We start from the raw sequence: 26,493 nt of genomic DNA, 5'->3' as shown, positions 1-26,493 counted from the left end.
GGTTTAGTTCCAAAACATTAGAGAATGAGATGGATTTGCATGATTAAGAAATGTTTTAGAAGAATTGGTAATAACTACTGATATCGATCAAGTGTATTTTTCTTCTTAATGGCTCAATTGTAAGAACTTTAAAATTAAGCGTACTTGGCATGAAGCAATCATATTTTGGGTGATCGTTTGAAAATTTTTCTATCGAACTGGCGGGTGAAGCTAAAAAAAACTCCGATCGATTTGTGAGGATAATTTTTACTCTCTAAAGTAGCCTAATCCATTACCATACTCGCACAGTTTTAAAATATTTGCCTAACTACGCCAAAACCAAAATAAAAACCCGAGTTTTTCCACGCATTTTCACAAACCAAAATGGGATTCATGAAGCTCTGCCTATGTCTCCTCCTCATGGTTGTCGCCGCCGCCCCTCCATATTCCTACGCCGCCCCTGACTATGCCTTCTTCGGCGGATATGCACCAGCACAGTTGACAGAAGATGGTCGACGGCTACTTTTCCAATACGGATACGACAGGACAAACAAGATGTATCGTAGAAGGTATTTAAGCTATGAGGCGCTTACGTTTAACAATATACCGTGCGGCCGTCGTGGCAGCTCTTACTATGACTGCAGGAAGCGAAGGAGGATCAACCCTTATCGCCGTGGCTGCACTGCCATCACCGGCTGCGCTCGATTCACCGATTGAATGATCATCCGTTTGTGATATCACCTTGAATCAGTCAGATTGTTTTCTTTTCTTGGGATTTTATGGTCGACATTCCTTTTCTTTTACAAATCTTGTGCTATGGATTGGAATATATCCAATTCCTTATTGTTTAAATAAAAATGTTTAAGACGTTTGGGTGTTCTCTTTTAATTTTTCTTTATTGGTTTCTGCTCAAGATTTGGTAGACAAGGAGAGATTTTCATACTCTTCTAAAAAATGTTTTTTTCTTCTCTCTACTTAAAATCTTAAATTTCACCTCATTTGAGGCCAGTATTCTTGTTAGCACATTGTCTCGTGTCCACCCCACTTCAAAACTCAGCCTCTTCACTAGCACATCTCTTCGCGTCTGGCTCTAATACCATTTGTAATGGTCCATGTCCACCGTAAGCAAATATTGTGAGATTCCACGTCGGTTGGCGAGGAGAACGAAACATTTTTTTATAAATGTGTGGAAACCTCTTCCTAGTAGATGCGTTTTAGAAATTAAGGAAAGACCGAAAGGATTAGTAGACGCATTTTAGAAACTTTGAGGAAAGATCGAAAGGAATAAAGCCTAAAGAAGACAATACCGACTACAGAATTGAAATCTTACTTTTTGATCTTGGGTTGAAACTTTTAACTTTAAATTATTATTGGAAACCATTTAAAGACGTAATATTATGTACAAAACTTTCTTTACTAAAAAAAACATTTAAATTAAACCAGATATGCAACTTTTATTTTTAATATCAACATTAATTAATTAATTTATTATTATTATTATTTTTTTTTTGTAGAATACAATAATGCATGTGAGACACAACAAATGGAGGATTCAGAAGACGTATGGGTAGCCATCCAATCATCTTATTTTTGCACAAATTTACACCAATCAATTAACTACCCTTCCAAAACTAGTTTCAATCAAACAATATTACACATATTCGAGTACGAGTACTTTATTCGGATTGTACAACAACACACTCGATTTAAATAGAACACAAATAATAGGAGAAAGAAAATACGAGGGAGAATATTGGTTAAATTTGTATTATCTCTCCTCAAGTCATCAACAAAGACGTTGCATTTTCTCTCTCTTGTTCTTTGTGTTCAAAGTGTGTGCATTCTCTTATTCTTTGTGTTCATCTAGATCGAATGTGTACGTTGTTGTGCGATCCTAGGTATCAAAGCAATGGGCAGAACAATTTCTTGTATCAGTTTACTAAGATAAAACTTTCTTTTGAACAACGCATCACTAAATTGCGTTGAGGTCAGTAGTGGCCCACACTTTAAGTGACCATGCTACCGCTCTAAACCTGGTAGATATGCATCGATAGAATATCAAGAATAGGAGCAAGCAAGATAAGAGAGAGGACCTAATAAAGATACCATGGCTGCACAAGCAACACAACCACTGCTAGGCATCAGAGGAGTGAATGGTCCTATTGACTTTGTTAGTGAATGAATGGTCAAAGAATATTCAAGTATTAATCAAATTTTACCAAAAGACTAAAATGCCCCCCATTTAGAGATAATTAAAGCTTATTCAAAATTGTACCATATATCAAACATGAAAAATGAAAGAATAGGAATATATAAATATATAAAACTTAGATTATGCAAAATAAACATAAAAATTTAATTGGGATGAAAATGTCCGGACTAGGGTATAACGACTAAATTGATATATTCTAAAGTTCAATAATTAAATTGTTACTTTCATGAAAGTTCGAGGACTAAAATAATTTGTGACCAAATTTTGGAATCTCTCTCGAGAAGACCTCAAGATTGAGAAATATTTTTACATAAGAATGCTTACGACCATGATTGGTATGAATCTAGAAGAGAAGAACTGCAATTATCACGTCCTCGTCTCCATTGCAAACAAGGGATTCTCCAAATTTTGTGTCTTGTCTCACTCCAGCTAACCTGAAAGCATGAAATTTGAGACAAAAACAAATGCTTAGGCACAACCAAGAGATAAAAGTAGTACAAATATTTGAGATGAAAGTTTAAGGATTAAAAGAGGACATTCAAGAACACCATAATGAAACGAGGATGTTTATAGGCTTACACAAGTTGTTGGCACATGTAGAAATGTTCTTTCAGAGACGATACAGAACAACCAACGCATATACTGTGCTCATATCACAATGTGGCTGTCCAAGGAGGATCTCCATGGATTCAATTCTGCTTACAGTAATGACCACCTACAAAAATGGACTCGAAACGTCTTCTGGCCGAAACTGAAGCTGAGGACTGAAAATCCAGAAGGCAAGAAACAGGGCCAAAAGAAGAAAACGTCACGTACTGGATCGAGCAGAAGAATAAAGAAAGTATTTGAAGGTTTCATTCAGATGGGCAACACCATTTAACTACAATTTGCTTAAGATCATTTGGTATGAATGTGGAGAAGAATTGAAATAAGATGGTTTCAATGTAATAGCATTGCGTTTTGGAAGACGTCTAGTACCCCAATCCACAATTATCTCATATCAATGGGGGATTTAATACAAGTCAGGTTGTAACTTAGCCTATTGATAGATATAAAGAGGGATGTTAGTTCCCCTTAAACTAGAATTTCTCCGTAAAGTCTCAGTCTTAAATTGTATTGTTGGCTTGATGACTAGTTGCAACAAACGTTTGACATTCTACGGTAGAAGCTGTTCGTTCGTTTATAATTGCTGCACCCTATAAAATATTAATATCACTGAAAGAGAGCATGTGAGATCGCACATCGGTTGGGGAGGAGAACGAAGCATCCTTTATAAGGGTGTGGAAACCTCTCCTTAGTAGACGTGTTTTTAAAAAAAATCTTGAGGGAAAGCCTAAAGAGAATAATATCTACTGGCGGTGGGCTTGGACTGTTACAAATGGTACAGAGCCAGACATCGGGCGATGTGCCAACGAGGAGGCTGAGCCCCGAAGGAGGTGGACACGAGACGATGTGCCAACAAGGACATTGGCCCTAAAGGAGGTGGATTGGGAGTTCTCACATCGATTGGAGAAGGAAACGAGTGCCAACGAGGACGCTGGGCCCCGAAGGGAGTGGATTGTGAGAGCCCATATCGGTTGGGGAGGAGAACGAAGCATCCTTTATAAGGATGCGGAAACCTCTCCCTAGCAGATACGTTTCAAAAAAATCTTGAGGGAAAGTCCGAAGAGAACAATATCTACTAGTAGTGGATTTAGATTTTAGGTTTTGGTTGTTACATACCACTTCTTCAACTTTTATAACAATGAAATGAAGTAGTTGAAGTTTACTCACTTGGATGATGAATCAGACAACTTGTTCCAAAATGATCGTTGATTTCCATTTTTCCCCAGCAGAAATGATTGCGGTTCCCAAATCAACAAGATATATAGGTATATGACGTTGGCCATTAGTCATTTACTGAACTTCAATCTCGAACTCATGGGAAAATTTGGATGCATAAATTCAAACTCGATACAATAACACATTCGATATCACCAATAATCCCGACACGAACACGAGCCATCCTTAAAATGATGGAACCGATTGGCATCTCTCAAGATGATCTCTCTTCCTGTAACCTTTGCAATAAGTTTAATAGCAGTGTGGCAATCCCCACAAACACGAAGATTCTTCATTACACGAATCGGCATCCCTTTTGGTAGTTTAAGAAGTCCATAAGCCACAGCCAGTTTCTCACTATGATATCCCAAGCTTTGCACTTTCTCTTCTTCATCGACGTCGTGTAGCACGAAACTTCGATCCGGGTAATATCCTTCCTCTCTTAGCAATCCAGATAACCACTCTAATGTTCTCATGATCTCTGAATGCTCAGGATGTCCAGAGCTCTCACCTCCTGTAAACATGTGTACTTTCTTATCCACATCAATCCAGCTACAGCCTGGGGACTTGCTCACACTTCTATCTCTCATAGTTCTTCGCAACTTGGCAACATCGTTCCATCGACCTTGAGATGCATAAATATTTGACAACAAAATGTAAGGCCCTGCATTCTTAGGCTCAAGCTGTAGAAGCTTCTTGGCTGCAACTTCAGCCAAATCCAATCTCATGTGGGTTCTACAAGCACCTAATAAAGACCCCCAAATAATAGCATCCGCTTCCATCGGCATGTTTTCAATTAAATCCATCGCCTCGTTTAGCTTACCCGCTCGACCAAGCAAATCAACCATGCATGCATAGTGTTCAATTTTTTGTTCCACTTGATACTTCATTTCCATGGAGTTGAAAATTTCTAAGCCCTTTTTCACATTGCCAGTGTAACTACATGCTGAAAGAACTCCTATAAATGTGATATCGTCGGGCACGACACGTGAAAAATGCATATCATGGAAAACTTGTAATGCTTCCTCCCCTAGACCATGTTGGGCATATCCTGTAATAATAGAGTTCCACATGACAACATCCTTAGTTGCAAACTTATCAAATATTTGTTTTGCCTTCACCAGATTGCCACATTTTACATACATCGTGAGAAGAACGGAGGCAACATAGACGTCGAGGTCAAACTGGGATCTCACCAGCTGTGCGTGTATCTCTCGACCATGATCGAGAGTGGCTAAGCTAGCACAAACTGAAAGAACACTGATCAAAGAAGGAAAGTTTGGCCTTATTCCTTCTCTTTGCATCATACAAAACAACTGTAGTGCTTCTAACTCAAGGCCTTTCCTTTCATACACTTTAATCATAGCACTCCATGTTCCTTCATTCTTTTCTCTCATTTGATCAAACACTTGTCTTGCTCTTGGAACTTCCCCATTCTGCCCAAAACCAAGAATCATTGCATTACAAGCAACAAGAGGCTTAATTGGCATTGAATTAAAAAGCTCTGAAGCCTCATCAAGCCGCCCACAATTGGTGTAGCCCATCAGCATAGCAGTCCATGACACTTCATTTTTCTCAGGCATAACTTCAAACAGCTTTCTAGCAATATCCACTTGCTGGTTATGTACATATCCAGTGATCATCATAGTCCATGACACAACATTCCGACGAGGCATCTCATCGAAAAGCCTACGAGCTTCAGCTAAACGTCCTGCTTGGCAATACCCTCCAATCATACTAGTTCTAGCCACCACATCCTTCTCCGGCATCATATCAAAAAGCCTACAAGCCTCATCAATCCGACCTTCTTGAATAAGCCCCTCCAACATCACCGTCCAAGACACTACATTCCTTTCAGGCATTTGCCAAAAAAGTGCCTCTGCCTCAGAAATCATACCCTCCTTCGCATACCCCCTAACCATTGCAGTCCAAGAAACAACATTCCTCTCAGGCATTTTATCAAACACTTTCCGAGCTTCATTGATCATCCCATTCTTAATATACCCAGAAATCAAGCTGTTCCAAGATACAGTATTTCTCTCAGACATTTTATCAAACATGTTCTGGGCTTCCTGAGGCCGATTGTTGTGAAAGTACCCAGCAACAATGGAGTTCCATGACACAATGCTTTTGTCACGCATTTCATCGAACACAGCCCGAGCTTTCTCGATTTGACCCAGTCGAGAATACCGAGCAATAAGAGAATTGGATGAAATTCCAACCACTGAACAGTAGAAACGATTCAGCACTAGACGGAAAAACATTAATCCAGAGGACATCGAATACCCAGATGGAAGAAATCAAGAATTCAAATTCTGAATAACAAGCTAAAGAAACAAACAGTTCAATGATACTGAAGGTAGACGCAAAACAGGGAAGAACTTGACATGCCGTTGATAGCAATCAAACATAGCAGCCACCACAAAAGCGCTTCAAAACGAAACAGTATAATAATCCGCCAAAAGAAAAAGAAAAAAAAAAACTTGGAAGGATTACACGATCGGTTTACTGTGTACTCAACAAATAGGTTTAAATTCCTTCGTCAAAACTTAATGGAGCCTTCAACTGCAAATTTAATCCTTTTTAACGAGTTCATGGCATATTCTATAAATTTCTTGCCAAATTCTTTAAAAAAAAAAATAATAAATAAACTCCAAAATCTGTCATTTATCTATAAACATATCATTATTTTTGGAATATGACCCTTCCGATTATATTGTTGTTACACGAACACGACTCTCCACAATGGTAGGTATGATATTGTCCACTTTGAGCATAAGGCTTTGCTTTGGGCTTTCCCAAAAGGCCTCAAACCAATGGAGGCCTTAGTATTCCTCACTTGTAAACCCATGATCATTCCCTAAATTAGCGGTGGACTTCCATCATCCAACAATTGTGACTAAAAATGATGCCGTAGTGATTAGAATTAAGTCCGAATTTCATTTTTAACATACTAGATTTAACTACAAAATTTTGTCGATAAATTTAATTTGTATGACCATCGACCAAATTGTATAAATAGTTTGTATAATAGAGATTATTTATAAAAATTTCATTAAATAGGGGATGTAATTCTAATATTTATAACTATAAAAATCGATTATAATTATTATATATATTTTTTTTAATTGAACATAGATTATAAATTCATATTCATTTTCTCAATTTAGTTTAGATCTTGTAATAGCTATATTGTTGAGGATTATAAATAGAATCAGAGAGAACATCTATATGAATAATCGAATTATTAAGAATGAACGTTTCATTCACGCAAATAATATTAGAATCGACTTTGATTTTATATAGAATTAACTAAAATTAAATGTTAAACAAGCTTGCATTGAAATAATATCGAGGATATTCTTACGGATCTTTAATCTATTTGCTCCAACTCTTCTTATGGTTGAATCTTCTTTATAAAGTCTTTATGACTATGACTCAAACATAAAGTCAACGTAGCGTCACAATCATCACTATTGAGGTTAGGGACTGCATGCACATGCAACGAGACCTATCCTTTTATCATAGCATATCATGACCTTAGGCAACTTTCTCATCTAAGCAAGGTTGAATGTGCAGTACTTCTCTACACAAGACCCACGTGTGTGAGCATGGATCCATTAGGTAGGCTCGCGCTCCCCTTTGACCTAGACTTATCGGACCAACACTGCTAACGAGCTCATTGCCGAACACCACGAATGGAAAGGGTCATCAATACATCACGGTAAACATAATGTCATAAATCATAAAAGACCTCAAAATCACTCATAACTACCGCATTGAAACTTAAAAGAAATCTTTGAAAAATTGTCTTTCTTGGCTCGTATACTTGAGATAACCTTTGTTTCTAAAAGTGTACATCTTGTTCGTTGCTACCTTGATCAATTCCTTATATTCAATAAATAGTCACATGACCGGATCATATCCTCTTACAATCAAAACTAATGCATTCAATAGAAAACGAGAGTGTCAATACTAATGCTGGAAAACCTTAAATGCTCGATTCAACCTTAATTCTCAACTTTCCCACTTCCCTCAAGGTGACTTGTTCCCTTCTTTTAACATTTTTTTAGGGTTAATCCCTTTTGGTACCTAGTTTTGTAACGAGGGCCTTGGTAAGGAGTTTTGAATTCTTATCCCTTAGACACTCCCCCTTAAGAGATCTGTGGAGTTCTATGCTCAATGAACAACTCAATCCTGACCTATGTTCGAGGCTTCATGTGGTCCCACGACATAGTCTAATACTTGCATCCAATGCTTCATGTGTTCCCTACGATACAATCTGCGGACCTATGTCTAGGGCTTCATGCATTCCCTGCGACATAGTCTAAGTACCCATGCCCAGGGCTTCATGCGTTCCTTGGGACGTAGTCTGTGTCATAGGACCATGTTGCACTATACATCGGGAGGTCTTTAGGATATCTCGGGTTCTAGTTCTAAGAGTTTTTTTTTGTTACGTCTTGAAGCACAACTAAGACAAAATTCCTAACAAGTACATCCTAATCCATATGAGTCATAAATATTTATTCACATGCATAAATCTTTCATAAGCGTCTTGGCACTTGGTATTCATAAAATAATTTGATTTCTTATAAAATGTCTTGAGGGGTAGTTTTGTACTTTTCCTCTTGGTTCATATCCTAAAGTTGTTCTAATCCCGTTAAGATGTTGCATACTTGCGCTCAATATCATAAATGAGTCACGTATAAATTTCCGTAGTATTTTGAGTCTGCTAGGATTTTGAAAACTTCTTAGGAATCTCATAGGGGTATTTTGGTCATTTATCACCTCAAATCTTGGTTTAAATTCTTAACCTGTACCAATGCCTTTATAACTTTGTATAATCCCTTTAAACTATTACATAATTGAATGAACACCTAAAAGCTAGGTTAATATAGAACATTATCAGAGCTCTAGGTTATATATTCTGTAGACTAGCCTATGAAGTAGATTCAGTCGTTCCATGGTTCCACCACTTATGCTCCATTTCTGTTAGGTATACCTTACAAAATATAATAAACGATGGTGTTTCGTTATGTTATGTGTCCGTGTGAATGTTAATTGGTGCATTGATGATGTTTAGATTTAGCAAAGTTTGTAACGTGAATGGGGAGTTATAGCTTAGTAAGCTGCTAAACACTATATATGCATGAAAATGATTTTCCTAAGGAAGGTTCGATGTTTCAGTTATACGTCTCAAGCATAGTTAAAATACGTAGTGTTATAACCATAGAGATGAAAAGGAATGTACCAATGTATATTGACAAATAAGTAGTTTCAAATGAAAATGACCCACGAAGCTTGATGGACAACAATATCTTATAGTCTGCTATAGATATTAAAAGTGATAGTGTCGAGAGAAAATTTCTTCACTACAAAATATGTAAATATGAAATTAAAATATCGATATCAACAAAAAAATTTATGAGATAATACCATAAAAGTTGAAACACTACACATTTAAACTAATTTATGAACGACATAAGTGCATTGAACGGAAGCTATGAGCTGTAGAAAACCTCGTTGCCTTAAATTTTATTGGAAAGTTTTAAAGCGATTTTGAGAACAATCGCAAGTATTAAAGTTATGAAGTGATTTAAAAGTAACGAGACACAGTTTAGATGAGGCATTACGATCGTGGTCAATGTTTTACCGGTATTTATAGAGATAGAAGTGCAATATGAGATTTTCGAGATATCTTAAATTTTAGGAAACCATGATTTAAAATTGGTTTGAGGGAGAATTCACGATAATTAAAAATGTAAAAATTGTTTATAAACCAATTAGAAGTTCCATGTTAATTTTTATGATACCCGTACACGAATATATTTCAATAGTGCACTATGAACTAAATGTTGGAGTAATTTAATGTTGGATTTCTTAACATGACTGAAATGTCCCTATAATTACATACCACGGACTTATGACCCAAGTGACTTCTAAATGACATGAAATTTGATAAGGGCGCTTATGTCATAATTTAAATGGATTATACAAAGTTACAATGCCATTAGAATATGTTAAGGATTTAAACTAAGATTTGGCATCAAAACCAAAACTCTATGTTTACTTAGGTGTCCACCCAACTTTCACCTCTATTCAACGTGTAAGCCACACGTCAAAATAGGCACGCCGAGCTCAAACTCTTTTCTTTGATGGGGAATTGACTCGACCTGCCTCATCATTCTATTTGAAAAAGAACTGAGAAACAAAGGACTAAAACAGTCTTCTGAACCAATTTCATGTGTCTAAATTCCTAAGAAATTGGCTTTGTCTATTGAAAACTGTACAGAATATCTTGCAACTCAACATTTTGAATTCCTATCACTCACTCAATTCTTTCCGATATAAAAAGAAGGCGAGTGTTGGATGAAAGTCCCACATCGACTAATTTAAGGAATGATCATGGGTTTATCATAAAAAAAAATACTATCTTCATTGATTTGAGGCTCTTTGGGGAAGCCCAAAGCAAAACCATGAGAGCTTATACTCAAATTGGACAATATCATACCATTGTGGAGAGTCGTGTTCATCTATCAGCAAGAACGAACATACCATTGTGGAGAGTCGTGTTCATCTATCAGCAAGAACGAACATATTAGAAGCAATGAGAAGTGGGTAAAGCTCTAAACCTGCAATAGCCGAAGGAGCCTGGTTATCAAACATTCTTCAATTTCTTCATCTTTGAAGGAGGCCATCGTCCCTTCTTCCTCAAATGGCGCTTCTGAACAAGCCGCTTCCTCCGAAGCCTTATCTTCTTTGCTAGCTTCATCCTTGCCTTCTGCTCCTCCCTCTCTTGCAGCTTTGATTCTAATGGAAGTTTGTCAACGGGAACTGCAGGGGGCTGTGGTTCACTACTGTCTGTTTCTACCGTAGCATCAATCTCAGACGCAGCTTTCACAATCAATGACGATCTATTTTCAACAAAGGAGGGGTTTCGAAGACCAAATCCATTGAAATATTTTGGCTGAAACACATTAGGCTTCATGAGCAACATGGAACCTGAAATTTAAACAGCAAAGTAGAGGAAATTGAGCCAAGATACATTATAAAAAAGGAGGGGAACAGTCATTCAAATTAAAGCCAAAGATTGAGGTGATATTGAATTTTGTATCTAATTTTTTCTTTTGGTATATGATATAGCTTTAAAGTTCAAAGAAGAATCAGAAACATAAAATTAATAATTTGGAGTATTATAAAAATCACGACTCTCCGCAATGGTATGATATTGTCTACTTTAAACATAAAGTTTCATGGTTTCGCTTTAGACTTTTCCAAAACGCCATAGAGTCTCTTCTGAGACCTATAGAGCCCTCGAACAGTCTCCCCTTAATTAAGGCTCAACTCCCTTCTCTGAAGTCCTCGAACAAAATACACCATTTGTTCGACAGTTGAGTCACTTTGACTACACTTTTGAGGGTCTCAACTTCTTTGTTCGACATTTGAGGATTCTATTGACATGGTTAAGTTAAGAAAATGATCCCGATACCATGTTAGAAATTACTAGTCTCCACAATGGTATGATATTGTCCACTTTGAGGGATTTACTTTGGGTTTCCTCAAAAAGTGTCATACCAATGGAGGTGTATTCTCTACTTATAAATCCATGATCATTCCCTTAATTAGCCGACATGGGACTCACTTCGAACAATCCTCAACCGTAATCACATAAAATTGATTGCGATGAACAAGAAGCAGAGCATTCAGAATTTAAAACACAAGTTACAGAAAATAAAAACACATTCAGGAAATAGAAATTCAGTGCACATCAACTAAATAGCGTAAAATCAAAAGCCTTTAACACAGATACTAACTGCTTGACAAAATGCCTGACAAACAAATGACTACAAACAATTCCTTCAAGTACATAAAACAAGTCTTCGTGTTCGTGAAAACGAAACTCGTCATTTGCATTAACACGCAGAAAAAAAATGAAGTATAAAGAGAAATGAAGATGCAGAATTAGACAAAAGCATTCGTTCGATCGCATCGAACAAAGAGGCGGGAAGGGAAATCCGGGAGGGGAAGAGAAAGATACGCATACTTTGGGCGGCGGAGGTCATCGGAAAACATGACGGCGACGGCGGAAATAGAGATGAATGGAGAGAGGTGGAGACGGGATTGGAGAAGAGAAGAAAAGCCATGGTGTTTTCTCCGGCAGCCCCTCGCATACTTTGGATAAGCTCTATTTTGGTCTATTTATCAAATTTTGCCTTTTTCTCTTTACAAAATGTCATTTTTACCCTTCTTAATTTAAATGAATGATGCAAGCTTATTGTATAACCACTTGACTTCTACCACTTTTTTTTGGAAAAATTACTCCAATCATGAAAATCCAACTTCAATCCAAATCGAACTCGACACCTACAATAAAGAAAAAAAATTCGTGTTGACCTGAACTCCATGACCCGATTAGTGAACATCTTGTCACACGTTTCGTACGTTCTTGTCGTTGCTTGAAAAATGTTGATTATTTATCAAATCTCTAACGGGGTTAGACATGCGTGCACACATAATCAATACACATACAATATGCATTATAAGACTTGAATTTGGACGGTATAAATATGTCATATCTTTTCCTATACACCAAAGACCGACTTTGACCTAATATGAGTTGGTTCCAACCACAACATGTGGGGAGGAACAACAATGTATAGATTTTCTGAAAATTCGAACACATATCACTCAATGTTTGTCAAGTCTGGGGTGATGCTGTGTTTTAGTTGACAACTATTGTAATACCCGAAGTAAGGTTAAAGTAACTCAAATAAGATTAAGCGGCTTACGTAAGGCATAAAGGATCCAAAGAAAGGAATTAAAGTATTCAAGCAAGGACAATGGGCTTAAGCAAGTCATTTCAACATAACTATAGGGATTTAAGGCCCTTGGAAAAGGATCCGAACGGAAAAGACAAGCATGAAGGGCAAAAATGACATTTTTTAATTTTTAAGAAATTTCCTAGATTTTTAATTCTTTATCTGCAAAGAATTTTAAGGTGTTCAACAAATGAAAATTTACCAACAAAGGATAAATATTTTTTAAAAAAAAATATTTAAAAAATAACAAATTACCAAAATACCCTTGAACTTTGACAAATTACGAAAATGTCACATATCAAAAATTAGATCAGAGACAATGAGGATCCGCAGAAAATCCACCATACCTTCATTTTCAACCGTTGGATCTTCACCAAATCCGAGTATGTTATAGAGAAGACATTCGTCGTCAAATCCAACGACCAGAATTCAAAATGGAGGTTGGTTTCTTGCTGATAGGAGAGAACATTTCCGATGGAAGTTCTAGAAAACTCAAACTCCAAATCACAACGATTTTAGAAATTTTAATGTCAGTTTAAGCTCCCTCTATAAAGTCTGAAATAGGGGCTTTCATTTGGAGTAACAATCGAGCGTAGTCAAGCCTTCAATCACAAGTTATAACCTTTGAGATTTTGAATTTTTTACTCAGATTTCTTTCAAATTCGAGAGACATAGTCCACCATTTGACTTCAAATTTGTTCCAGACCTTCTAAATAAGATTACCCATAAGTTTGATGAAAAATTTATGTTTGGTTCAAATAAAATATTGTAAATGTATACGTCCATACGGTGCATCACTGTAAAAGTAATCCATGCCTAGATGAACACCAACACAAGTATAAGGTTTCACTATTTAAATCATCATTGGGTGATATGGTACAATAATAAACATATCCATGCATAGCATAATGCTAATATCTCGTGAGACTATTAACCATAAAATAATAAAAATAATCGTGACTAATCATACATGAACATTCATTCATCGCATTATCCTCCAATTCAATAGCTCGAATTTTAAAATATAATGGTATGTGTTATTCATACATCAAAAAATTTATCCAACCAAATCTATAGACGTCCAACCGTAAGTTTACTTACTTCAATGAGCTTAATCCAATGATCCTATGTTACCGTTAGCTAACTGTCACTTAGACGCAACCCTAGCGGAATCCATTTTTACCTGCAACCTTATATATGAATTGAACTTAAAAGATTCAAGAATCAACTCCCCCAACAGTAAGAAGACCTCGTAAAAATTGACCTAAAATGCCTTGAACCATATTCAAGTGTTATGAAACTCTTGAAATTTGATCTAAAAACATTGTTGAATAACAAGATATTTAGATCTAAATTACCCATGAACCTAGAAACGATAAGAATCAACTCAAGAAAAAGTTTTGAAACGGATTACATTAATGATCAAGATCAAGAGTAAAGAAATTTTTTTTGAAACTTGCGATTCGAATAATTCCATAAAACATTTGATCAACCATTTGAACAACTCTAGCATACAAGTTCTAAACGCAAAGCTTTGCAAAGTAAAAAAAAAAACCTAGCTTTCAACACAATTAAAGCATAAACTCTTTTCTTTTCGATTCAAAATGTGATGTCTTCAATGAAATAAAAGATTGTCAACTTCTTCCTACGCGATAGTTATATGTTGTAAGCCGTTGTTGTTGCCTTTTTGCTTGTATCACATATAACACCAATTTCAATCTTTCAAATCTTACTTTCAAAACTTTCTTTCGAAATCTCTCTACTCCCGTTTTCTAAAACTTTCTTCTTGAACCGGGGCCAGAGGCTCAAGCTTACATCGTTTGGCCATAGGCGACGTAAGAACGAATTGGAGTTAATCATAGCTCAAATATGCAAAGCATGTAAGGAAGAACTTTAACATTTTTAAGACTTTCTTTTCACGAGTTCATCATAACCTGAATACAAGTGACTAAAGCTCGTTGTGACTTCTCGACTCTCACTCTCATCCATGTAACTGGACCTTGAGGTATGAAAAATCCTTGGTCTTAGTTGTCATATCACCCAAGCTCCACCAATTGACCCTAAATAGGCTGACCGTGGCTTCAACAATCGTGACAATTTGGCGAACATGAATGGTGGATGGTAGTAGATGCGGCGACTCGACTTGGTCAAGGAAGTTGGAGGGAAATCGCAAAATCATGTACAGCAGACAACGGATATGATGAGCTGATAACATTTAACTTTTTTACTTTTTGTGGTTCATTACCTTCGTAGGTATCAACATTATTACAAGTGCCACTTTTTACTTTTTCTTTTGCCTACAAATTGAACCCTAATTTAAAAAATAGAGAAATTTACCTTTATTAAGATAAAAGTTACCTAGAATTCAACCAAAAATGGCAATATGTTAGCATACATCCAAACAATTCCTTAAATATCCGCCCCCAATTTAAAACACTAAAAGAAACAGGACTTCAATTTCAATTTCAAGACTGAGCTTTTATTCGAATCAACGACAAGTAATTCAAGTCTAACAAAATAAAATTCAACCATTAACATGCTCAAACCTTGAAAAGCACAAGCCTCCAGTTTCCAACTAATCCTTTCTAGAGCAATCACGCCTTGCAACTACGGGAAAAGATCTTCTACTTGAACAGGTTTGGGTTCAACCAATCCCTGCAAATTTTCAAGGTTTAAGACAAAAAAGTTTAACTGTTGCTCATTCATGATTGATGGAATATTCAAAAAGAGAAGGAACATTGTGTATCGTACTTGCTAATGTCGTCGAGGTGATCGTCGAAATCCACCACATCTTGCCATTTTTCAGATGATATGAAATCCAACATGACCACGTTTGCTGACGGTTCCTTCATTGTTAGCTGGCTACTTCCATCTGATCCTGCCAACTTCCAATTCTTGGAGGTTTCCCTTGTGTATAGCTGATCGGAGACGAAACAAACGAAATGGTGAAGAAACGCATTTTGCAGCAATCTCCTCATGCTTAAGGTCTACTTTATTTCATGGTGAAACTAGCAATATAGACAAGGCCTATAGTTTAAAAGGGTTCCTAAGGTGACAGAGTGGCAGCAAAAGATAGCCAAGATAATGAATAATCGTTCATCAGAAACTACAGTCATTTGAAAAATGAAATAATATCTTGATACTATCTAAATACTAGAGAAGTTTTATACAACACAACTCAGTAATTTTAGACCTCAAGTTTGACATTAGATAGAACAAATAATAATTGCTTGGGAGATATTAAAAAAAAAAAAAAAAAAAAAGGAAAGCGACTGGAACACGAAGCAACCAGGATCGATGCTGGCAAACAAAACACTCAAAATCCCAGAATAAGTAAATTTCCACTGACAACAACACTTACCATCATAATTTTAGTAACGAATTTGACTACGTTGAGATCTTTTTATCTTTTATGTTAAACAACTACCAGGGTTTGAGCTGACTAACATATTTAGATTTATCTGTTGAGTTCAACCACATGTGGTGTCGAAAACTCAAACCACTTACTTTTGGTGAAGGATGTATGTCTTAATTATGGTGAGATTGTGCCACACATCCAGATTACTATGAACGCTGGAGTTCAACTCAAAATTAATACTTTTGACCAATAAGATAACATATAATAGTTACCTCCTCCAACTAACGCATACCTTTGAAAAAGAAAAAAGGTTCAACAAGTGATCTTCCGCACTTCTGAGGCCAAATATCAACCAATAAGGAAACATGTACGTTGGGAGAGGGCAAATTGATGGTCTAACATCCAACCTGAACCATGGTTTACGAGATAATAACCAATACAAGGACCTCCAACTAGCCAAAGTATATTATATATATATATATATATATATATATATATATATATACATATATATATATATATATATATATATATACATATATATATTTTAAAAGGGAATGACTAAATCATTCAAAAGACCCTAAGCTTCCATTTACGAGGGTTGGCTACCATTTAGAACCAAAAGTGGCAACTAGGAGTGGTATAAACCTAGAGATCTCAATCATACAATATGAACTTCAAGGAAGTTGTGAAGAATATTGTTCAGATTACCACAAGATAAATTCAAGTCAAACTAAGTGAAGTCAACTTTCATTAAAGTTGAACTCAAGTAAGAATTGATGTCACATTAAGAAGAATCGAGCTCCATTTATGCAACGAGAGCTTCAAAATACTTCAAGTGGGAATTTATTTATTCTTAGACGGTTACAGATTCTTGATGAATGATTGAAATCTAGATTTATGGTGTTTCATTAATATATTTTCAGTTTTAAGATTTTTTATTTATTTTTTAGGTTACCGTTATCTACGTTATCTAGTGACTGATTACGGTCATATGCAGGAAGTTTACAACTCTTGAAATGCCATATGGAATGACAAAAGTTTCATTTTGAGACTATATAAAACCATGTATGTTGTCTTTGCAAAATTGACTTTGAAAATACAGTACAAAAAACATTTGTGCTTTCTTTTAACCTAGAGCTAAATATCTTCGCAATTCTATTTAGTTTCAATTGGCTAGAATCATTCTAAGGGCAAAAGTTTCATTTTAGGTGCATGCTTAAAATCATTCAAGTTTAACATGATTTATCTAATCATGCTTGTGGAGTGATTCGAATCTCAAACAATTTTTTTTTTTCTATGAGATATTTGATCAACAAGGTATTCTAAATCTTATTTTTCCTTGGGGTGATTCCTTATCGTTTTGGGGTTCTTGAATATTTTAGATTTAAAGGTTGTTAGATTGAATTCTCAAGAAATACCATCATTTGGGATGAAATTATCTTAATTAGGGTTTTAGCATTTGTGATCTAGGGGTTTGCACATCCACAAGGGTTCTTAGATCCAATGGGCTAGAGTTTCATATTAAGGGTTGAAAAGGAAAAAGAATTAAAGGAGAACATCCAGGTGTTTTTAACTGGTTCACAATACATATGGATATTGTATTTGCTTCCATTACAGCACTCTATCAATCACTGTTTGCACAATGAACTTCTTTGAGATCTTTAACTTCAAAATTAAGTCAATCTTATTGATGGGTAAGATTTGGACCCTTTCTCAAAAAAATTATAAAAAGATCTACAATAGAAAACCCCCCATAGCTTCAAGCAACCACTTTCTGATCATTTATTTAGGGTCCAAGAAGCCCCCAAAAATCAAGAGATAAAGAAAAAAGAAACATATCCCGCTGCCTCCTCATCACAAATGTGCCTCCTACAATATAGGACCTAAGATTCTCCCTTGATATAAAACGTTATGCATAAACTCTGGTGGCTGAGGGGCAAACTAAATAAAGGAGTGTAATGGGTCACTATTTAATTGGGCAAAAAATTTCTAATGATCAAATGATGTTTCTCCAAGATCCATCCTGAAATTCCAAGCAGAGCATCTTATGTTCAATTCTACATCTAAAACTGGAGCAGCTCCGACATTAAGGAAAATTGAAGATTGCCCTCCAATTGACTCTATCAAACTCTCACCTCCTTAAAACAAACCCCACATACTTTATCCATTCCAATGCAGAAAACATACAAGCTAACCAAATTTTCAAACAACATTAAAAAGGGGTAAGAAAGTTCAATAAATTCACGGGTAGTTACTTGCTGGAATTTAAAGATAAACAGGACAGAAAATCAGAGAAGGGCTCCAACATACATTTCTTTTTATATTTCAAATAGCATAAGCAGAGATAATGATATCAAGTCTCCACCAATGGAAAGTAACTAAGAAATTGTGAGATCCCATGTCGGTTGGAGAGGGGAACAAAGCATTCCTTATAAGGGTGTGGAAACCTCTCTCTAGTAGACGCATTTTAAAACCTTGAGAGAAAACTCAGAAGGGAAAGCTCAAATAGGATAATATCTACTAGCGGTGAACTTGGGCTGTTACAGAAATTGTCTAAAGACTCATACATTTCTTGCGACATTTTCGTCGTATTAGATCAATTAATTGGGAAAACTATAAGAACCTCCCCCCAGTAAATGAAAGAATTATCCATGATGTAAGAGAGTTATTTTTACGATGTTCCACTGCCCTACAAAAACTGAACAAAGCTGTTGGTCCCAGAGAACAATGTGCTATATCAGCATCAATCTCACTTCAGAATTTTCATTTTGGCCATTTAACATCACTCACCTGAATCAGTTTGAAACAGACTAAAAAGAGGAAACTATGGCGGACATTCAATAAGGAAATTCTAAGGAAGCACGCAAATACAATTAACAAAACCATGATAAGAATTCTATAGCGACATACTGACCTCCACTACAGGGCTTCTATCCTTTCTCTTCGGCAAAGCTTCAAGTTTTCTGTGATCTAACTGCAGAGAAGCAAGAATCAAGCAACAAAATATACAAATCACTACAGTTAAAGTACAATAAGACATATCTTACCAAAAGAAGAGCAGCATGAGGAAAGGATCGAGAAATATGATCAGCAATATTCTTCGCGACACCAACAACATCATAATCATCAAAACGCTCGTTAGCATGAAAATACCCCACGATACTCAATCCCTTAGCCGCATAATATTCTTCAATCTGATTCCAAATCAATCATGCCACGACTTCATCAATTATAGATCTCAAACACGCAAGTGAAAAGGCAGTAAAAACGGCATCAAACACAACAAATTCTCGCATGAGCAACTAGTTCACTCAAACCTAAACAAGAAATTCCCCGCAGAAGTGATGAAAATGAGTACCAGAAGGAGAGAGATTTCAAGCTGGGGGAGGAGGCCGATGCTGGAATGGAAGAGGGGGACAGATTCGGCAATTTCGATGACATCATTGGAGCCGGAGATGCGACCTAGGAGGACTCCGTTGACGGCGGAGGTCCGGTGCTTTAGGGCGTGGAGAACGAGCTTTATGTAGGCATTTTGTGAGATTTCAAAGCGTAGATCGCCACCCATGAGTGAGTGAGCTGGTGAAACACCGGAGAGTACGCCGGAGGAGACGGTGACGGGAGGAGGACGAGACGGAGTTTGCAGCCACAGCAAAGCCGGACAGAGTAGCCGCGAAGTGAGAAGAAAGAAGCAAAACAAAAAAATTAGCAAATATATTAATCACATTGATTAATTATTAGTGGTAGAAGAATTCATACATTTGTGGTAATTAGAGTATGCCAATTTCATTTAAGATGTGCCTTTGTCACTCACGATAGCCGTTTCTTGGCAGCGGATTTGGCGATCCGTGACACGCCTCCTCCCAAATCCTCAATTGATTCCTCCTAGAACCCCATCTATAGTAAGAATTTTTCTCTCAAAACGTCGAAGTCGATCCAATTGCCTTTATAAAAGCCCCTGGCGTTACATAGATCCAATTAGAGGCCATTATGGTAAATCGATTTTCAAACTTTTCTGTTGACATCGATATCGATCTATCTCGATCCCTTTACAATTCTCCCAATTTGGCATTAGGAAAATAATACCGAAATTGATTTGTGTTTTAGGAATTCCGTCATGGATTCGTCCTCAATAAGGGTCGAGAATCGATTAAAAGTGGTCAAAGTCAATGGCAAAGAGAAGCAAGAAGAGAGAAAATCACATAAGAGGAACAAGGAGACTAAATCCGGTCAAAACTAGCTTCTAATCTAGATCTCAAGCTTAGAATTCGGACGAGAATCTGAACCTTAACCTCTAGACCCCAGTCGTTTGAACTTGTCACAGCTTTGGATGCCCACTTGAATGTTCCACCTCTGGTTGACACCTAGCCCACGCGAATGCTCAACCTAGCCAGTGTGTCCCAATCAATCGCCAACCCACCACCAGGTGCCTAGTGTCACAACCTCATTGAGAGAAAGTAGGTTGTGACCCCCACACACCAGAGAGACAAGGGGCAACCCTTACGTGAGACCCATCCAGCCACGTGAGGATTAAGATTGAGAAGTGTCATGATGCAGCCAAGAAAGACGGTGTATCATCTAACACACTAAGGGTGTGCATTCAAGCTAAGTCGAGGCATATGCAAGATTTGTGAGAATGAAGTGATACAAATGTCGAAGACAAACTTGAAGAGGGCAAGGTAGGGCCTCGGGCAATAACATCAGAAATCAGGGTTTCGATATGAGTTTCGGCATGTAGCTCTGAAGTTAAGTCTATCAATATGAAACATGAAAAAATTTGGTGTCAATCGAATACTTGAAGGATAATGCACGAGTCCGTATGACCGCTCACGAAAATGTCGTCTACTTGAGGAGGATTGAAAATGCCTCAAAATGTACTGTAGAGTGAGACATGGTGTTAGCTCTCCAGCGCCCCTAGGCTCTGTGACCTAAGCGAGCTACCTTGTGGCACATACGTGTATCGAAGTGTGGGCGAGCGTTGCATGATAAGCATCTTGGACATCTTCCTTTGAAAAATGTCTTTTAATGCATGGTCAGTCTCCGTCGGATGTGTCCAAGCAAGCCAAGAAGTCCGAGCTGTCTCGAGACATGGAATGGCATTATGGTGCATGAGGTCGTGTTGTTAAGAACCAAGATGAAGATGAGATGCGACGTTGTTTACGAGAGACCTTGGCTTAGAGTAGAGGCAAGGTCGAGCCAGATGACTTTCGTTCCCCTTACGACTTTGTCGTGAGCGTGTCAAGACCACGACGCCGCACGATTGAAGAAGTACGATCATGACAATTGATATGAGAGTCACACTTTGTGTGTCCAAGTCAACAAAGAACTCGAGAAAAGAAAATTTTGTGAGTGTGTCAAGAGTGCTTATGAGACAAGACAGTAAAGAAGGGGAAAAAAATCTAAAAAATATATAAATGTAAAGCACTCCAACACGAGGCAGTGAAACACTTTCCCCCATTTGATATTAATTTATGCGTCTTCTTTTCAACTTGGAAAAATGAAGGAAAAACAACATAAGCAATAAGCAGCTACAAATTAAAGGTCATTTACAAAGGAAATTTTTCACAAAAAATACAATACCCTGTGTATCTTCTTCAAACAAAGCTGGAGCCTCCATGTATTTAAGAGACAAAATTCATCCATTTTTACTACAAACAATCTTCAAATCTCAATTCATGGTGAAAAGCTAGTGTATCGATTATCCCGAATACCCCATCTGGTGGTTCCTCGATTCACTGCTCCCTGCTCCGCCATGGTTGGAGCTAGAATTCGATGACCGAAATGGCCACAGATAAGAGAATGGATTCCGCCTTCCTGGATTAACCCTGGAGGAGCCATTGCCATTGTTGTTGTAGCTGTTGTTTCGGTTTTGACTGTTGGTGTTATGGCCCGCGCCCCCCATTACCTGTGGTGGCAGTTCCTGGCGGCAGACAGGGCAAGAGTTGTGCTGAACCAGCCATGGAACTATACAATCTGAGTGGTACATGTGATTACAGGCCATCTGCCTTGCTTCTGATCCCAGTTCAAATTTTTCTTTGCAAACTGGACAATGTGAATCTGAGCGAAGATGTCGCTGCGTGATCTTAACCGTTGGCATAGCGTCAATCAATGATCTAGATGCCGGTGGAGGACCACGATGACCATTTTCCGAAAGCTGTTCGAATAGCTCCTCCAGTCCAGGGCCTATGAAGTAGTCACCACCATCACCCCGTGTAATTCCAATGCCAGGAGCCCCATTGAAGAGAGCTTCTAGCCTACGGTTTCTCAAAGGAATTTGACCACCAAATATTAATAGAGGGCCAAATCCTGGGTTACGCTCGAAAAGTGACTCTGCTCTTCCCCTCATGTCGTTTCTTTCAGCTAACCGTTGTCTCATAAAAGCAGAGAACGCTCCCAGCCCATGATCACGGTCTTCGTCATGATCCAGACCAAAGAAATCAAACGGGTTTCCAGGCACCATGTCGTCGAGTTCTTGAATGAATCCTCCATTACAGTTGGGGCAAACTGCATCTCGACCACAAAGACGTATCGACCTTCTGCATCTATAACACCAATGGGTGTTCTGCCCACTCGACATCCTCTCTTCTCCTACTCTCTATAGAAGTATATTAGCAGAAGAAAGCTGAGACTTATCCCTGAAACTCCTCAAGCACCAAAATGCTATCTCAGCATAATGTCTAACTTTTGCAATATATATATAAGACTAAATCAACTTCAACGAGTGAATAAGATGTGTAGTCATCAGAAGCAACTGATACAACATGAAAAAGCATTAGAAAGAACCAAACCATACATCATAAGCCAAGCTTAAGTAAACTAATGTGTGAGATCCCACATCAGTTGGAGAAGGGAACGAAACATTCCTTATAAGAGTGTGAAAATCTCTCCCTAATAGACGCGTTTTAAAACCTTGAGGGGGAGCCTACAAGGGAAAGCCCAAAGTGGACAATATCTGCTAGCGGTGGGCTTGGGCCGTTACAAATGATATCAGAGCTAGACACCAGGAAGTGTCCCAGCAAGGACATTGGGCCCTCAACGGGGGTGGATTGTGAGATCCCACATCGGTTGGAGAGGGGAACAAAACATTCCTTATAAGGGTGTGAAAACCTCTCCCTAGTAGATACGTTGTAAAACCTTGAGGGGAAGCCCAGGAAGGAAAGCTCAAAGAAGACAATATTTGCTAGCAATGGGCTTGGACTGTTACATAATAAGTTCATAAAACTCGAATATAACTATCGGTCAAGAACCCATACCTACCACCCAAATATAACCATCAACAAGTTCTATAGTTTATGCATAAATGACAATCACAACAGAAAATCCAGAGATCAAACACTTCATATTTTCATCTGCTCCACTCTTAACTACTAACTAGTCTTTTTTTATCTTTTCGTGATCTTCCTTGGCACGAACATAACCCTATAGCTCATACATATCAATGATTTTATAATTTTGTATAGGAAACAATTTCATTGATATGATACAAAAGGTGATACCCATCCAAAGAGATCACAAAAGATTCCTCCAGTAGATATGAGAGAATTTAACCCATAACTATAAACAAGAACCAAATTTTTACACCAATATAGAGAAGTGATGCTTCTAGGACTTTGAGCAACGAGCTGACACTAAATACATCAAGATCAATATTGAGATTGAGCTAAATTTTGAGGTAAATGAATGAAACATAAAGACAAATTTTAATATTTAGCATCAAATTGATCAAAATTTACAAAATCAAAGAAGTGGTAAAGCTAATAAAGTATCAGAATCCAATGAAGTTGAACAAACCAATCACTCCAAATTCATCCAATAAAACGCCCAACATCATAAAGACGGATAAACGTACAAATCCCACAAACTGAATTCAAGCCACAACAGTACAGAACAAGCACAAATTCATTATAAAAAAAAAAAAAAACAAACACAGAGCAGGAAAAGAAAGCTAAAACACATATTCCAAAGTTGATACAAGTAAAAACAATTAACAACACTTCAAAATCCCCACTCAAATTTCAATTCTAAATAGGTCACAGAAACAAATCAAGGATTCATCAAACAGCACCCCTACGTGCAAATTACCAAAAATCCTCCAAAGATAGAAAACAGCAAAGACTCAAGAAACTTCTAAAACAGAAAGCAGTGTTACAGAGGCATTGATTGGAATTGAATGAATTAACAGAAAAAGGGGAGAAAAAGTAACCCTAGAAAATGAGATACAGAATTTAACCTTTAGGAAGACGAAAGAGAAAAGTGGATCCACCGAATTCCCGTTTTTTCTCGAACTGAACAGCCACAGAGAAGAGAGAGAAAGAAGAGAGAGAAAGAAAGAGAGAAGACGAAGAAGACAGAGTGGATGATGGGTTAACCCAGGCTTTGGGCTACGAGGTGGAGAGAGGACCGACGTGACCTTTTGTTTCCATTTCCATTTTATTTATTTATTAATCTATTTATCTATTTATTTAATTGGTCGTTATTTTAATTCTAATTTTATTCTTATTTTATTCTAATTGGTTGGATTTAGCAAAATTTTATTACATGTGGTTTGTCCATAATACCCTTTTTGAAATATATAATTAAAAGTTTTAAAAAAATATAAATTTTTATATTATTGCATTTTTTTGAGTCGTTTTAGTTAATTTTTATAAACTCAAAACTCGAATCACTTCCCAAGATAGCTCGATCAAGATTACTTGAATGACTCTTTTGCATGCAAATCTAAACATAAGAAGAAACATAACATGCAACTTTCATTTTAATATTTAAAATCTTCGTACTAAGTCAACAGCTTGAATAACTATTTGAAGGGTCGAAAATAAACCTTAAAAGTAAAAGTCAACTTGATATAGTTTGAAGTAGCTTGTCGTACAAGTAAAATTTCGTTTATGATTTTCATTTTAAACTAAATCACAACACATTTTAAACTACACAGATGAAAATCATCTCCACAAAATTGGAAATTGGTTTGAAAGTTTTCTTACTTGTAACATACTTCTTGTCATCTCCACAACAATTCGATTTTTTCGTTCCATGATTCTATTTTTTATAGAGTGTAAGGAGTTGTTAACTCCGTTTCGATGCCATTTTCTTCGCACAAAAGATTGAATACAATAGACATGTGCTCGTCACCTTTATTTGTGTGAAAAATTTTAACGATGTGGCAGACACCTTGGTTCTCCATCATAACCTCAAAATTTTGGAACTTGTCAAAGGTTTATAACTTATGTTGTGGGAAGTAAACGCAACTCATGCAACTCATGCAACTGTACTCATCAGTAAATAATGAAAAATAAACACTCCACGAAAAGACTGGTTTGCATTGACTTACGTAAATTAACATGAATTAATTCTGGACAATTTAAAGTTGTTTTAGCTTTCTAGTCTGCTTGCCATAAATGCATGCTTCTAGATGAATCAATTTTTGGTAACCCTAAAACTCATACCTGTCCTTTATACGAATATACCTATATCAAGAGCAAAATTCCACACGTTAGAAGCATCCAATGGAAATATCTTATTTGAAGTCGGTGAGAATTTAAACTTTCTGGCTGGATTTCTTATTTGTAATGACACGTGTTGTCATGAAATAGAATGGAATGTCCTCTCGTCATCAATTACCTCACACCAATAAATTATACCCTAAATCAGGCACAAATTGAACACGACACAGTCTTATCTTACCATAATTAATTTCCTTTTCCTTAACTAGCATCTCTTTGTTAAGACTAGCATCTCTGCAATTGTGACATTGAATATCACTCCTTAAGTTATTTTGCTCATTGAACTGTCTTTGTCAACTATTTCTCCCTATATCCATGCTACCATGACCAAGGTTGTCACAAAATCCTCCTCTTCTACGACCTCTACAGGTCAGAATGAGCATTTTTCCCTTTGTTGGTGGCGGTCGTTCTTCACTTGAAGTGTCATTTCTTTATTCTTTTCTTACGATCTATTGATAACTCATGAATTTGAAAAGAGACCATTAGTTCATCAACATAACGTACTAATAGATCCTTAGCTTCTTCTATAGTAGCCACCACATGGTCAAACTTTGGAGTTCAACTTCTCAACACCTTTACTACAATTGTCTCGTCGGAAATTTTCTCATCATAAGCAATTAGGATTTGGTTGAATGAATTAATTGTTATATGATTAGCATGTGCTACTGCGAGGATTAGACACGAGTTATTGAGACTAATAGTCCTATTGATTAAGTGTTGTTCGATAGCATGTCGGTCACGTCAGTTGTGAGTATTGCTTTCTATATAAAAATATGATATGTTGTACCATATCAATGAACTATT

The 26,493-nt window shown here is 36.9% G+C and overlaps 5 protein-coding genes across 7 annotated transcripts; 1 reads left to right on the top strand and 4 right to left on the bottom strand.

Annotated features, from left to right (window-relative positions):
* Window positions 1–363: 363 nt before the first annotated feature.
* On the top strand, window positions 364–759 carry LOC111432544 (protein RALF-like 31). Its single transcript, XM_023069476.1, has one exon. The coding sequence runs from the start codon at window positions 364–366 to the stop codon at window positions 694–696; it is 333 nt and encodes a 110-aa protein (XP_022925244.1). The 3' UTR covers window positions 697–759.
* Window positions 760–2,366: 1,607 nt separating this feature from the next.
* On the bottom strand, window positions 2,367–6,603 carry LOC111432351 (pentatricopeptide repeat-containing protein At1g56690, mitochondrial-like). Of its 2 annotated transcripts, XM_023069195.1 has the most exons (3): window positions 3,965–6,603; window positions 2,771–2,955; window positions 2,367–2,625 (listed from the first exon to the last, which is right to left on the bottom strand). In XM_023069195.1, exon 1 carries the CDS (start codon window positions 6,289–6,291, stop codon window positions 4,165–4,167), a length of 2,127 nt encoding a protein of 708 aa, XP_022924963.1. In that variant the 5' UTR covers window positions 6,292–6,603; the 3' UTR covers window positions 2,367–2,625; window positions 2,771–2,955; window positions 3,965–4,164. The 2 variants fall into 2 exon arrangements, with proteins under 2 accessions (XP_022924963.1, XP_022924964.1); XM_023069196.1 differs by lacking the exon at window positions 2,771–2,955.
* A 3,896-nt stretch (window positions 6,604–10,499) lies between these two features.
* Window positions 10,500–12,184, bottom strand: LOC111432511 (50S ribosomal protein 5, chloroplastic-like). The gene is made up of 2 exons (XM_023069428.1): window positions 12,057–12,184; window positions 10,500–11,014 (listed from the first exon to the last, which is right to left on the bottom strand). Exons 1-2 carry the CDS (start codon window positions 12,181–12,183, stop codon window positions 10,671–10,673), a joined length of 471 nt encoding a protein of 156 aa, XP_022925196.1. The 5' UTR covers window position 12,184; the 3' UTR covers window positions 10,500–10,670.
* Window positions 12,185–15,236: 3,052 nt separating this feature from the next.
* LOC111432510 (ER membrane protein complex subunit 8/9 homolog) lies at window positions 15,237–19,951 on the bottom strand. The gene is made up of 5 exons (XM_023069427.1): window positions 19,551–19,951; window positions 19,240–19,386; window positions 19,107–19,166; window positions 15,583–15,749; window positions 15,237–15,486 (listed from the first exon to the last, which is right to left on the bottom strand). Exons 1-5 carry the CDS (start codon window positions 19,755–19,757, stop codon window positions 15,456–15,458), a joined length of 612 nt encoding a protein of 203 aa, XP_022925195.1. The 5' UTR covers window positions 19,758–19,951; the 3' UTR covers window positions 15,237–15,455.
* Window positions 19,952–21,600: 1,649 nt separating this feature from the next.
* LOC111432344 (probable E3 ubiquitin-protein ligase RHC1A) lies at window positions 21,601–24,598 on the bottom strand. Of its 2 annotated transcripts, none has more exons than XM_023069187.1 (2): window positions 24,420–24,598; window positions 21,601–22,784 (listed from the first exon to the last, which is right to left on the bottom strand). In XM_023069187.1, exon 2 carries the CDS (start codon window positions 22,764–22,766, stop codon window positions 21,888–21,890), a length of 879 nt encoding a protein of 292 aa, XP_022924955.1. In that variant the 5' UTR covers window positions 22,767–22,784; window positions 24,420–24,598; the 3' UTR covers window positions 21,601–21,887. The 2 variants fall into 2 exon arrangements, with proteins under 2 accessions (XP_022924955.1, XP_022924954.1); XM_023069186.1 differs by having other exon boundaries at window positions 21,601–22,824; window positions 24,420–24,595.
* Window positions 24,599–26,493: the final 1,895 nt, after the last annotated feature.

The sequence above is a fragment of the Cucurbita moschata genome, unplaced genomic scaffold, assembly GCF_002738365.1.
Source record: "Cucurbita moschata cultivar Rifu unplaced genomic scaffold, Cmos_1.0 Cmo_Scf00038, whole genome shotgun sequence".
NCBI classification, from domain to species: Eukaryota; Viridiplantae; Streptophyta; class Magnoliopsida; order Cucurbitales; family Cucurbitaceae; genus Cucurbita; species Cucurbita moschata.
Note: the sequence above shows the minus strand (reverse complement) of the source record. Positions and strands in the feature narration are given on the sequence as shown.

Excerpts from the sequence above, each read along its gene's own strand:
- LOC111432544 (XM_023069476.1), top strand. The coding sequence starts at position 364 with ATGGGATTCATGAAGCTCTGCCTATGTCTCCTCCTCATGGTTGTCGCC.
- LOC111432351 (XM_023069195.1), bottom strand. The coding sequence starts at position 6,291 with ATGTCCTCTGGATTAATGTTTTTCCGTCTAGTGCTGAATCGTTTCTAC.
- LOC111432511 (XM_023069428.1), bottom strand. The coding sequence starts at position 12,183 with ATGCGAGGGGCTGCCGGAGAAAACACCATGGCTTTTCTTCTCTTCTCC. Across the intron at positions 11,015-12,056 it reads GATGACCTCCGCCGCCCAAA|GTTCCATGTTGCTCATGAAG; the intron begins GTATGCGTATCT and ends TTTAAATTTCAG.
- LOC111432510 (XM_023069427.1), bottom strand. The coding sequence starts at position 19,757 with ATGGGTGGCGATCTACGCTTTGAAATCTCACAAAATGCCTACATAAAG. Across the intron at positions 19,387-19,550 it reads TTGAAATCTCTCTCCTTCTG|ATTGAAGAATATTATGCGGC; the intron begins GTACTCATTTTC and ends ATTTGGAATCAG. Across the intron at positions 15,487-15,582 it reads CACCTCGACGACATTAGCAA|GGATTGGTTGAACCCAAACC; the intron begins GTACGATACACA and ends GAAAATTTGCAG.
- LOC111432344 (XM_023069187.1), bottom strand. The coding sequence starts at position 22,766 with ATGTCGAGTGGGCAGAACACCCATTGGTGTTATAGATGCAGAAGGTCG.